A 13,915-nucleotide genomic window follows, 5' to 3' on the forward strand; every position below is an offset into this window, starting at 1 on the left:
CTAAGTATATCATTAATATTGTAATTATATTAATTTATTAATAGTAGTATTTTACTATACCCCTAGTATATTAATTACATTATATTAATTAATAGTAATAAATTATGTTAATTACTATTAATATTTTATTATTAATTGAAGCAAACTGAACCAGATTACCCCCATACAAGCTTAGGTCAAACATGTGAGAGTAGGAGGGGAGTTTATAGCACTGAGTACAGGGGAGGGCTTCAATAAATATAGCTAATTAACCTTGATGTCTATGAGTCTATATTAGACAAACCTCAATCTTCTGTAAAAATATAAAGAAAAAATTATTATAGCTTTCTGTTTTATAAAGGACAACCAGGTGGTCTCCCATAGAGCCCTTTTTTCCAAAGTAGGAGTCAGCTTGGCCCTGCTAAGCTTCTTCAGCTTTCTGGAGATTCTGGGTCAAATTTACCCAAGTGATAAGGATGGAGACATGGCAATGAAATGGTAAGGGTGTAACTATAATTTTTTAATATAAGGAGTCTTGTGAAATTGCTGGATTAGGAGGTGTGGCCTAGGCAAATTCCTCACAGGCTAAAGGAGAGGACCGCATCTCTGTGTGTACAAGGAAACATCTGACGTTCTGCTGGAGTGTCGGGTTGGCCTTCATTAATCTGGGTAGTGGTAGCCTAAGGAGAGCCGGAAGAGAGCAAGAGTAGCAAGAGTAGCGGCTCAGCAAGCTGTAACTAAGAGGGTTTCCTTTAGGGGAAGAGCTGCAGTGCAAATGAAGCAGGGAGGCAGTGCAAATGAAAAATATGCAACAGGAATGGTTTGTGTGGTTTGTGAAGTGCTGAAGAATTTTGATGCCACTTGCTAGGTGTGCGGTCTTCAGGCAATTCCTTACACCTCTAAGCCCGGGAGTTCTCATCTATAAAACAGGAATAAGAGTAGTACCTACTTGGGGCTGCTGTGAGGATTGTATGAGTGAATGCATGTAAAGCATTTAGCAGAGAGTAGATACTCAATAAGTGCTAGCTATTACTACAAATAACTAGGTGGTCCACATCAAGGTAGCCATTCAGTAATGAGGATGACCGGTACATGTTGTTCCATGTCTTTTGGGGAAGGGGGACAGATGAATAATGATCATACCTGTCAACTCCCAGGGTGCTGTTGCTGCCCCTTAATCTAGGCACTAAGACCTAGACTTTTAACAGCTCACCAGACGGCAGACCACCAGGAAGTCTGATACATTAACTACAATCCTGCAATGTGTTCTCTAGGTAGATTCCTGCCTCATTACAAGTGACCACAGATTGAAAGTGTGCAAAGAACAGTGCCCACTAGGCCCAGAGGGGGTCTGAGGCACCCAGAAAATCATATTGATCCAAGGTCTGTTTCTGTGTGGAATGCATGAATGTTGTGTCACCAAACCCTTCAAGCCTAGAGGGTCAGAAGAGAACTTGGAGGAAAAAGAACTAGCCAGACTGAGAGATCGGGACACCTCAGGAAACTGGACTTGCCCACTGGAGTAAGACAGTTACATAATGAAATAACCAGCTTCATACTGTAACAATATGTGATCATGATGATGTGACATTGAGACCTAGTATCCTGGAAATATGGTGGTGGGGAGGGAGTTGAGGTCCACAAATATGGCAAGAGTGGTGTCGTAGTCTGTTTTGTGCTGTTGAAACAGAATACCCCAAGCTTAGTAATTCATAATGAACAGAAATTTATTGGCTCACAGTACTGGAGGCTGGAAAGTCCAGTATCAAGGTGCTGGCATCTGGTGAGTGCCTTGCTGTGTCATCACATGGTGGAAGATGAAGATGGTGGGGGGAGAGAGAGAGACAGAGAGAGAGAGGAGAGAAGAGGCTGAACTAGCTCTTTTATAACAAATCCACTCCTAAAGTAGCAGCATTAATCCATTCATGAGGGCAGAGCCCTCATGGTCTAATCACCTCTCAAACGTCCCACCTCCCAATACTGTTACAACAATAATCTAATTTCTACATGAGTTTTTGCAAAGGAAAAAATTTAAACCATCGCATTCCAGTTCTGATGGGAAGCTAGAAACGACGAGTAGATGAAACTGAACAGCTGGATGGGCGGTGTTCCCACCAGAGTGCAGAATCACCCTGGTGGGATCGAGGGCACCAGTTGCCAGGTCTGCAGACTCCACAGCAGACTGTTGAATGTGGGCTTGGGGAAGGATATAGGAAGAATGGTGGCTATATTTACCAGAATGTCTACGAGTTGTTTCTGGGAACCTAATACTAATTCCTTCTGTCCCTCTTTTAGGCCTTAAGACTGTAGCAATTTATGCAGACTCTGAACCCAAGACTAGCTTTCAGGACTAGTGCTGTTGGCTTGGAATGGGCTTATCCATTCAAACATCTAGATATAAATTGGGTAGTTAATTGGCATGAAGGCAGCTTAGGAATCAAGTTAGCCCTTCTTCCCATGACAGAAGTCTATGGAAGTGGTCTTAGATCATTAATACAGTCTTTTCTTCTCTTAGGGTTACAACTGACATCCCAGTGGGAGTTACCTTAGGGGACTCATTTGTCTCTCTCCCAATGTGTTTAAAGATGCTAGAGGACAAGGAAACTCCCAGCACATCATCTCCATTTAGTCTTTGGGTGGCAGCACTCACCTGCACTTGGGAGACTTATCTAAACTTTTATAGTTTAGAACAGAAAGTTTCCTTTGCTAACCAGACGGATAGTCCCCGAGACACTTCTTACAATCTCAGGAGTACGCAGGTGCTGCCACTGTTGATGGATCAAATGACTTATACTGCATTCAGAAGCCTCAGTACCTACGTGGATTTGTATGATTCTTACGATTCTCATTGGGGAAGTTGGAGAACTCATTAAGAATCTAATGAAAGGTATGGATCATGTCCTCAAAATGAGACACAAGTCTTTACGTGTAATTTCAGGTCTCTAGAAACCTACTCATGAATTTCAGTTTGAACTTCTACAGTAGAGATAGGACTGGCAAGAACAGGCTTTAGGTTTATGGCTTTCTTCTTTGAAATATAAACTCCACTATATTCCAATTTAGTGTGTTTGCTGTTTGTTGCCCTGTTTTACTCCATAAAGTATTTGTGGCTACAAAGACATTTTCAAGATGTACTTTTCTTTCTGTTCCTATATTCATAGGGTGTCTTTACATGGGATATCAATAACCTCTGGAACTATATATTATTAATACATCTTTTACTAATCATCAGTTGCTCATCACAATTTTCTGCTCTCCTTGGTACATTTAGTACCTCTGCTCTCCTAATGACATTATTTTTTTGGCTACAAGTGCATTGATGCATTAGCATACAACTCTATTAGCACAAAATATTTAATGCAAAAGTCCTAAATGACAAAGAATTATTTTAAGAAATAGGAGAACTCTAGCTATTCAATGTTGCTGTAGTTTTATTATCAACACAACTTAGAACTTAATACTTAAATAATAACTAAAATTTTATTCATCTTGTAACATTTGCTATGCAATGATAAAGTTCCTACCTCATTTTTTTATCTTTTTACTTAAGAAGTGTAGAAGTTTCAGATGTAGAATGTTTGTAACTTATATGGCAAGTTTCGTCTTGGATCTAGAAGGCAATATCTTCAACTTTCAAACTTGCTTTGTAAATTGCCCATTCTTAGAAATGGTGGAGATATTTTATACCATCTGAATAGTAATGAACAATATTGCTCAGTGATTTATAACTCTAAGAGCTTTATAATTTGATTTATGAACAGCTCTCAAATTTTCCATTGGCAGTTCATACAACTATGAGTAAATTTTCTGGCCAAATGACTCAGTATTTTGCCGCATGACTAATCCCACACTCAGTGTGGAAACTATATAAATGAATTCTATTTGCTTGTGGATAATAAATGATTACTTTCCAAAAACTGTCTGCAAAGCATTATATAGTAAATGAATTCAATTATATTGATGTTTTTAAGCTCCCAAACCCAGCTGACTTTTTTGAAAAGTCTGTAATGTTCACACACACAAAAAGAACGCCCCTCTCACCCCCCTGGAATTACCATGGCTTCTGCAGTTTTGGTAACCCGTAGAATAACAAAATCTAGGCTCTACAATAGCTAAAATGTTAAAAGAACAATCTGAAATAATTCCATTTGCAATATTTTCTCAGTATACTTTTAAGTTATTTTAAAAGTTTTTATTATGGTAAAATAAAGTCCTTTACCAGGGAATATTTGCTGAAAATAATATTTGATATTACTGCAAGTTACAATTATTTTCCTTTCAAAAATTCAAAATTTTTTTTTCCAAAAATTTTTTTTATCAAGAAGAAGGATAAAAGATAATAGTAATCTATCCATATGATGGTTTCCCTGGTTCTGGTGGCTGGAAATCACCTCCAAATTTATTTTAGATGAAGTAGGTTCTTCCAGATGATATAGCTCCTTTACCTCTTAATACAAGCACATGTAAAACACTTCACCTAGAAACAAGGAAGTTACCAGGCCAAAATTAGTATGCTTTATTTCTAAAAATTTATTGCTAGAGCCATTCTTACCTAAACTTCTTATTTTCAAGGGGGTAATATTTCAATGTAATGTCCTTGTGTGATTACCAACTGGGTAATTTACTCACTTCCATATAAATTGGTAATAATCACAGACAACCTAGGCTACATTCCAAGACATTTCTTATCTTTCCCTAAAAGTCATTATTCAAGTCTGAGTATTAGTAGCCAGATTTGATGGGAAAGAAACCCTGGGCATGGAGCCATCCTAACTAGTCAGGCTCAATTTTAACTCTGCAGAGTCCAAAGCAACCTGAGACTACAAAGACCAGTCTGTGGGGAGACTCAAGGTATTTTGAACAAATTACTAAATCACACAAATCCCCAGGAGAATGTCCTCTTCTCCCCTGTCTTTACTTATTTATCTCCCTCTTCTGGCTCCGTCTCCCAAATTCCCTAGAAACTTGTTCAAATATCCCTAGCCTGACAAAATAATCACCATTTGCCTTTATTCAGGATTTAATTGCTTTTCTACTCATCCCCTTTAGAGTTAAATTTCTGCAAAGATTGTAGACAACAACCCTCTCCTCTTTTTCATCTCTCATTCCCTCTTGAACTCATTAATGTCTGGTTTTAGCCTCTCCTGCCATGCTGAATCAGTTTTCTGAAAGGTTTCCAGAGGACTCCTAGTCACCAGTCCTCAGTCCTTGCCCTTCTTAGCCTCCCATTTGTGCATCTGTTCCAGAGAGTCACTAAATTGGAACACTCCCTACTTGGCTTCGACCACTTTGCTATCCTCCAGTCCACAAATGGAAGCTGTCTCCAAAGTTCTGATTCTGAGATGCTCTTTAGCATCTATTCCTTAGTCATTTCCTCTATTTCCATTAATTTCCATTACTCCAACTACAATGTTGATGACTCCCTATCTGTTTTTGGTTCTGACCTCTCCACATTTCCATGTGCTTGCTGGATATTTTCACACTGCTGTCCTTCTGACGCTTCCAACTCAGTGGGTCTAAAACACAGTTTTTTATCTTCTCCTTCCAAATTATTCCTCTACCCTAGCTCGAAACCTGAGTTATCTTCAGTTCTTCCCTTTTTCTCAACTGGTTGCTACATAGCTTAGGGTGGAAACTTTTCTTCCTTCTGATGTTTCTTCCTGATCCATACATTAGGAACTTGTGCCACAACTTTCTGCCTCTAGGAAAGTACTGAGAAAGATGTTTCTGCCACCTTATTAAAGCACCTTACTCACTGTTATCTTTCAGGAATGAAAAGAGTTAGTAATGGAAAAACTCAAGAGGGCCTACTAGCCTTTAGTGGGCAGGAGTGATGTATAAAATTCCCTTCTCACACATGGGCCTGTCTCTTGCTCACACATGCTGAGTGCCTTATGGAAGTGTCAGGCTTCCCTTTGCCTTTGGTGTTTATCCCAGAATTTGAACAGGCTGGGTTCCTTCCTGCCCTAATGTTGGGGAGGTCTGTCATTTTTCAGCTGTGACTGGGTGGGCATGCTGAGTGAGGAAAAAGGAATAAGATGCCCCATTTTGGCCTTGAGGCTAAGCTGTCTTCTTCAATCTGACTTTATCTTGAATAGAGTTAACACAATATTTTAATTTCCTTATGGCTCCTTGTGTCTATTCCCAATTTGGTTGAGACTCTAAAGGGAAGAAAGGCTGTATAATGGACCATGTTCTACATATGTGATATCCAACTCTCTTAGCTATCTTTCCCAACTTCTTTGTTTTCTTTTGGGTGACAATGATAACTTACTCTCATAAATAAGTCAACAAATTATACATACTTTTCCATTATAAATTTTCATTTTTTTGTATGAAAGATTTGGCCATGGCTCTCCCCCTCCATCCCTACCCTCAAACTTAACAATTCTTTTTGTGTGTGTGACTTTTATACAATGTCAATTATTCTTTTTTTTAAGCAAAAACCTACCAGGAAGGCAAGGTATAATTTCTACTAAATTAACTTCCAAAAAGCACTGCTTGGCTGATTTAGTATTTATTGAATTCCACAATGCGTTAGGCACCACATAAACACACAGAAAGAAGCAATTAATAATATGTATGCTATTATTTGGAAAAAATGATAAATTAGCAACAAACAAATCAGAAAATAACAATGGAACTAAATATTAAATTATTTCAAGGATTTGGTTTGTTTATTATTAGCATCTTTAAGACAACTGATGGAAAGAACAGAAATGAATGCATCTAAAAAGAAGTATCTGTAATCCTATTGCATGGCAGTTAAGCATTTGCCTGCCAAGAGAGATAAATGATGTTCTTGTGTGCACTTGAAACTTATAAATGGCTGCAGCAAGACGCAGGATGATAACAATTGTGCTAAAGGAATAGTTCAGAAAACCATAATAGCGATTTAGTTGCTTTTTGTTGTTAAAAAATATAGCGTTTGGGGCAATTTGAATACTATGCTGTGTCTGTGTCTTTGACATGTTTCTGTTCAAGTATATGTAGGCTATTTCAGCTCACTTACAAATTTCAGTCAATGAGAAGCATAAAGATGACCTTCCAAAATTCTGTTAGTTATTTCCCCCAATGTCTGCACACGATTAGTTCAGTTTTGTTGTTTAAAATTACTCCACCATGCCATTGTTGAGTCAATGCGGTGGAGAATTCTTCCTTTCCTGATGTGCCACACATTGCAAGCTCTCAGGATTTTCTTCAACAACCTCTGCATAATTGTTGAATATAGTTTCCCACTGCAGTGGGCTGCGGTATCAGGAAACCTTTAGCCATATGTACATGATGTAGTGCTACCTGTCACCCCCTCTGAGTGCTAGAGACCCATGAAGCCTATCCTGGAATGCAGTGCAGCCTACATGCTGCCATTCAAAATTCCCACCTTACCCAGTGTCTCCAAGCAAGGTCCCTTCTGAGTTCAATCCAAAACAACTGAATGAATGAGATGCAACATGTCAACAATTCGAATGTTTATTTTGTTTTAGGAAACCAGCTGTAAACAAAACGTATCTGTTGTTTTCCATGTTTATGAATCTGGCACTAAGAGACTGCATTAAGCAATGCCTTTTTAGGTTTAATACTTACACACGGTAATGTGTTACTGGCCTTAAGGACATCAATGATTAAGCTTTTACGCAGAGCTGTACGGTTTTGTATAGTTGGAAAACAACATGATTTTGAGATCACTACAAGCAAATAAAACTTTTATTCCTCCCAATTATTTACCTGCTTTTCAAAATTTTATAAATTTTTATGATACAATTTCTTCAGTCTATTAGGTATTCCAAAAAAGAGGCTAATATAGTCGTTATAAGAAACTCCACAAATGCAGTCAAGTGTTACCTTTTCACTATAATTAAAGTTTTCTTATGCGAGTAAATGAAACAAACAATCCAGCCCCACACAGGGAAAGCCAGCATTGCCTTGGGGGCAGCAGAACGCGGCACAGCACCGCCCGCCAAGGCCGCAAGATGCCGCAGACTGACTGCTGCAGCAGTCGCTTCCTGGCCAGCTGGCCGTGGCCGTCCGCAGAAAGGCACACTGCAGCGCTCTTGCCATACCTTCCGCGCTGGCATTGCATCAGTGTTAAATCCCCTGGCCACCAACTGCCATATACTTTTTGCTGGTTATGAAGAAACGTGGGGAGGGGACAAAAGGGAGACAGTGTGCCTGCAAGTGTGAGAGATCACTATTGCCTCACACTCCCTAAAAAATTTCTCCCCCAAATATTTATAAGCCAAGTCCCAACTTACTTCATCTGTCAGGTCCCTAAATCTGAAATCCCCTCGCCCTTCAAATGCACTAAATGAGTCAGGGTTTTTAGGGCAAACCCAGGGATACAAGAAGATCGAAAGTGCCTAATTCTTAGCTGCCAAATAAGTACCAAGTTTGGGGTGGAAGAGTTCACCTCTGCAGACCAGAGCGTACTACCCCCGGAGCGCTCCTAGTTTAGAGAGGCTTGGAGAGGAGAGGGCCTCCCGTTCCTGGAGTATCCCAATTCCCAGGGAAGGCCCTTCCCAGCGCTCGCGCTTCAGCGTGCGAGGAACCCCCACAAGCAATAGCTCACCCGACTGCATCCTTCAAAGCCCCAACCTCGGGGCGGGGCGCAGGGAGGTGGGAGGTGAGGGGTAGCACCGCCGGGAGGCTCCTGTCAGCGCCTCACGGTTTTCCCCCTGGCTCCTTGGCGCCCCCTGACGATGGGCTCCGCAGCAATTTGGCCAAGGGAGGCTGGATAGGCGGAAGCGCCGGGTGTCCGGGACGCTAGAGGCTCCCGGTCAATGCACCTGAGGACGGCGCGGACTGGCGGGCGGCCCCGCGGGAGGGCGCTGGGCTCTCAGGCCCGGGCGCAGCCCGCGGCCGCCGCCGAAACCGCCGCAGCCATGTCCGCGCGCCCGCGCTGCCGCAGCCCGGCTGTGATGTCATCAGCCGAGCCCCCGCCGCGGCGCCCCATTCCCGCCCCCAGCAGGCTGCCGCGGCTGCAGCCCGGGCGCCGCGTCCCCGCCCCGACCCACGTGCGCCCGGCTTCTGGGATGCTGAGGTCGGCTGCGGCCGCAGGACGATGCGCGGAGCCCGGGCGGTCGCGGCGGCGGCGCTGCTCCTCCCCACTCGCCGCGTCCCCGGCGGGGCTGCGCCCGGGGGCTGCGCACGGACGGGGGCGGGGGCGCCTGGGGAGGGAGGGGAGAGGATCCCAGTCGCCGAGTCGCAGCCTAGTCGCTGTCTGCTGAGTCATGGCAAGCGCTCCCCGCAGCCCTGGATCACTCGCGTAGCGCGGCTGGCGCGGGGTGCGCAGCCATTGGGCTGGGCGCGGGGCCGCGAGCGCCGGGCATGACGCGCTGAGCCGCGCTCACCCGTGCCCGCCGTCCCGGCGTGCGCCCCGCGCGGGTGCCTGTGCCGCCGCCCTCCAGCCCCGCCGTCGAGTCGCCCCCGCGTCGCCCGCACCATGATCGCCGCGGCTTTCCTCGTCTTGCTGAGACCCTACAGCATCCAATGTGCCCTCTTCCTCTTGTTGCTTCTGCTGGGCACCATCGCCACCATCGTCTTCTTCTGCTGCTGGCACCGCAAGCTCCAGAAAGGGAGGCATCCGATGAAATCGGTCTTCTCGGGTCGTTCGAGAAGCCGAGGTAAGACACGCCGCGACGGGTTTCTGCGGCTACCAGGAACATTTAAGCCGATTTGGAGAGTGAAGCGCGGCTCCCTCAGTTCTCCTCGGCTGCCCCTAGCCCCATCATTGCCCACTCCCCAGGCTGAGTACGTTTCTTTATTTAACGCCCCTTGCCCTTTTTGCCCTCACCTCCGCCCTCCAGTCTCCCAGGTTTGAATAACCACGGCGATGCAGAGGGCAGGGAGGGGAGAAACGAACTCAAATTTTCAGTCAGTTTGCTAAAGCGTTAAGGGTAATTTGAGCGTAGTCCGGGGCTGCGGCAGCCTTGCCTTCACCCGTCCTTCGCTGGAGCGTAGGGGTAAGAAAGTAAGGCATGGAAAGTTCGGGACTCCCCAACTCCCCCAGAACTTTCATGCAAACTTCTCGCGGAGAAATCACCTAGAGACCGATGGCCCCAGGACTCCTCCTCCCTCCCCCAGGATGTCCCACCGAATTCCAGTCGTCTGAGATATGCTTTCCCGACCCTGGTCTCTCAGGTAAGTCATGAATCACTTACGTGAAGAACAAGGAGTTAAATGAAGTCTCATTTCTCTTTTCTCCCCAGATGCTGTTTTGAGATCGCACCACTTTCGTTCTGAGGTAATTTATTTAGCGCCCACGCTCAAGGTCAGAAGAAGTTCTCTTTCCTGAGTACCAATATTAATTATATGCGTGTTAAGAAACCAGTAGGACACTGAATGACGAGCATGCTGTCCCCTAGCCGAAAGTGGCATGTTTCTTTTTAAGCGATTCCATATTAGTGCCCAGCGAACGGTTTTAGCAAATTTGTGTAGTGGAGCCGTTGTACAAGAGGGGAAAAGGCAAACCCTAAAAGTGCTGCAGACCTTAAAAAACTTAGCCACAGGGTGGATGTCACTTGAGTTTACAGTTTGTATTTTGCTGGTGGAAGTGTTTTCTGGGTGCTCTCAGTTGATTCTGGTTGTTCACTGGGATAAACGAAGAGGTTAGTGCAGAACAGTTTGATCTATATGCATTTCAATTTCGATTTTCAAGTTTACATTTCTGTTCTCTCATAAAGCTCTCCATGTTTTAATGGGGACTATCTGATGATGTTTGCAAAGCGATGACGGTAGTGTGTGCTTAAATTAAATGCTCGTGCTAGTCTCTACTCCCGAAACGTGGACCATCCCTCTAGGGCAATTAACTCCTAATCACTGCACCCAGGAACCAGCTCCACTGAAGAAAGGCAAGCTCTCCCTGACCTAGGATTTCTTTAGGAGTTTTCAGGCCAACCTCCACTTATCCTAAAATAATTTCCCCTCTTTTTAGGAAAGTTACACGCCGCCAGGCTTGGAAGTTGCTGCTTGGTGCAGTTTACTCATGTCGGCAAAGACTTCATAGTTAAACGCCCTCCATTTACCTGCAGTTATCTTACCTTTCATTTCATTAATTAGATATTTTATGCCACCCTAGATGTTTTATTGGGTTCTAGTTGCTTAAAAACTTTAACTGTATTATTGCAATATCATTAAAATGTTGCATAAAGAGTAATTCTACTGCATATAGCCCTGGAGGGTGAGAACTCTATTCAATTTAGGATTCTTGAGAGGATAAGTTAACCAGTCAGGTAATCAGAGGTTCCATTCCTGGCTTTACATTAACTAGCTGTGTGATATGTCTCGGTGCCTCGGTTTACCCATCTGTAAGATAGAGCCATTAGTACCTTGCAGGGTTATAGGAAGGTGGAGGAAATTACAATAAACTGTGTAAAGAAGAATCCCACTTAGCTCATAATAAGTATTCAGTATTTGGTAGCTATCATTATATTTTGTAAAATTGAATTTTAAAGTGTATAAAAATAAATGATAATGTTTGCAAATTTTCAAGTCTTTATTAAATTAATTAATTCAAGTTTATGGAAAACATAAAAAACCGGGACTATTATAAAGCAACAGTTTTCGAATGTGAGATTAATTCAACAGAACAGCCCATTCAGATGTGATGAGAAGTAAATAATTGACAGAGTGCAAACACCAAAATACAGGATTTTGATTTTAAAAGGAGATAACCAGTTCCACACACATAAATGATAGAACCAGAATAATAATCCTGTTATGGATTATTATGCTAGCCATCAGATATTTCAGCTAAAGCACAAACGAAAAATGAGATACAACTATGTCTTGTTTAGTTATCTCTCAGTTGAATGTTTTTGTTCTGAGCTTGCATTTGGTTAGGAAAGCTGGGGGTAGTTGTTTAATGCCTTAACTCACTTCATAAGATTTCTGCCGGGCGCGGTGGCTCACGCCTGTAATCCCAGCACTTTGGGAGGCCGAGGCAGGCGGATCACAAGGTCAGGAGATCGAGACCGCAGTGAAACCCCGTCTCTACTAAAAATACAAAAAATTAGCCGGGCGTGGTGGCGGGCGCCTGTAGTCCCAGCTACTCAGGAGGCTGAGGCAGGAGAATGGCGTGAACCCGGGAGGCGGAGCTTGCAGTGAGCTGAGATCAGGCCACCGCACTCCAGCCTGGGCGACAGAGCCAGACTCCATCTCAAAAAAAAAAAAAAGAAAAAAAAAGATTTCTGGTACAGTTTGACATCTTTGTGTGATATTTTCCTTGTTTACTAGACTGTGAGCTCTTTGAGGGCAGGACCATATATTTCTTGTTTAGGGCTGTATCCCCACTGTTTGGCTCAGTGCCTTGTATACAGTAGGTTATTAATAAATATTTATTGAATGAATGGATGAAAAAAAAATATCCTAGTGAGTGCTGGTTCCTGAAACTGGGCAAATAGAACTCAGAGTTGGGCGGAAAAGAAAAAACGCACATTCTCAGGACATTGCTCAGAATTCAGCATTTGCTAAATCTCAACTCTTACTGGATCTTTCCAGCCTTTTAAAAATTGCCCTGGAGTTTGTGCTAAAAATGTAAGTCACAAATTGAAACAAAATGGATTTGGTTTGATTTTTGTTTCTGAAAAATTTAAATGCATTATTAGTTTAATTTGTTTATGGGCTACCCATTGGCAAGCTGTTTTGATAAACCACTCAAAGAATGCTATTTTATACGTGAAAATTATGAGACTGTGTTGCAAAAGAATGTCATATTTCATCACTACATTGCTTACACAAATGAAATATTTTCCCTTAAGGAAAACATAGGGAATATTTTTCTTTTCTCTTTTCTATCAAGATGCCATTTTCTGCAAGACTGTCTCTTTGAGAAATACCTCTGAATTTACTTGGATTTAAACATGTTTTAAAAAATAGATTTTGTGTAGCATAATGAATATTCTTGTTGCTTTTTAGTAGTCGCTGCTGTAAAATAATTATCCAAGAAAATATTTTGATTTCTGACAAATCATAGTCATATTGAACTAAGAATTTAGTACTTTCTGTTTCTCCTTCCATTCTCAGTAAGTGGATAATTCACTTTCAGTGTTTCTACCGTGGTCAAAGGAGGAAAATGAGTTTAGGATCTGCTGACTCACTTTGAACCACGAAAAAGCTTTGGGCCAGCCCTTGTACAGATGAAGAAGTTCAGTGAGCACTTTGATGCTTTACTTGGCAGAAGGTATTACTTCTGGTACCCACATGCCCAGGAAGGAGTCCAATTGCACAGGAAGTTTTAGCCGGTTCCTTTTCAGGTAGTCAGAGAAATACTCCTAGAGAAAAGAATCGTGATACCAGAACTCAATTTGCTTTGGAGAAGTTCTGCAGTAGGGAAAAAAGCCACCTTCCTCATCCGAGGAGCTCCAGCTATTTTCTCCTCATTAAGTATATAATAAACACATTTCTTCAGTTTCTTCCTCATGAAGCTAGAAATAAATAATATGATGTTTATAAGATGTTTTGGAACCATAACTGCCAACCCTTTTTATTTTTACATGGTTGCAAACTTTACTAGCTTTTTAGTAGTCTTCTAAATGTTAATAAATAGCATATGAGAATGTGAAATTATTAATGCCGCTAGCAAGGCCTGAACAGCGTAACTTCAGTAATAGACAGAAATATGTGTTTTCTGTATCCTTATTAAACACTTATACAGTGTTTTTGTTCTTGTTGTTCTAAACAGCTAATGAAGAGAAGTGATTTCACATTGGTGTAGTAAGACAGTCTAGAAACCAAGTGTTCATTCTGGTTTCTAGAATCCTGTTATCTAAGAAGTGTACTTTTCCTGAGGATTTATAATGCTTTATGCTGTGTGTTTAAACAGTGATTACCTGTTACCTTAGATTCCTGTGGTGAAAGTCAGGCTGTGACAATCCTGATTTTAAGGAAATTTCAGAAAGTGATATGGGTAATTGAGGTACCATTAGATTATAAGAAAGGG

The 13,915-nt window shown here is 42.3% G+C and overlaps 3 protein-coding genes across 16 annotated transcripts in view; 1 reads left to right on the plus strand and 2 right to left on the minus strand.

Annotated features, from left to right (window-relative positions):
• Window positions 1-8,872, minus strand: part of BEND6 (BEN domain containing 6) — a 74,348-nt gene extending 65,476 nt beyond the window's left edge. For 2 of the 3 annotated variants that reach the window (XM_077998738.1, XM_077998739.1), the window contains exon 1: window positions 8,546-8,872. The gene's annotated coding sequence lies outside the window, so the exon portion shown is untranslated. 3 annotated transcript variants of the gene reach the window in all.
• Window positions 1-13,915, minus strand: part of BAG2 (BAG cochaperone 2) — a 406,790-nt gene that overhangs the window by 227,901 nt on the left and 164,974 nt on the right. The window lies entirely within an intron of this gene.
• DST (dystonin) overlaps window positions 9,169-13,915 on the plus strand; it is a 488,734-nt gene continuing 483,987 nt past the window's right edge. For all 12 annotated transcript variants that reach the window (XM_015136594.3, XM_077999802.1, XM_015136600.3 and 9 more), the window contains exons 1-2: window positions 9,169-9,599; window positions 10,185-10,219. In XM_015136594.3, coding sequence (XP_014992080.3) covers window positions 9,419-9,599; window positions 10,185-10,219 — 216 coding nt within the window. In that variant the 5' untranslated portion in view covers window positions 9,169-9,418. The remainder of the gene's footprint in view (window positions 9,600-10,184; window positions 10,220-13,915) is intronic.

This window comes from Macaca mulatta, chromosome 4 (genome assembly GCF_049350105.2).
Source record: "Macaca mulatta isolate MMU2019108-1 chromosome 4, T2T-MMU8v2.0, whole genome shotgun sequence".
Classification (NCBI taxonomy): domain Eukaryota; kingdom Metazoa; phylum Chordata; class Mammalia; order Primates; family Cercopithecidae; genus Macaca; species Macaca mulatta.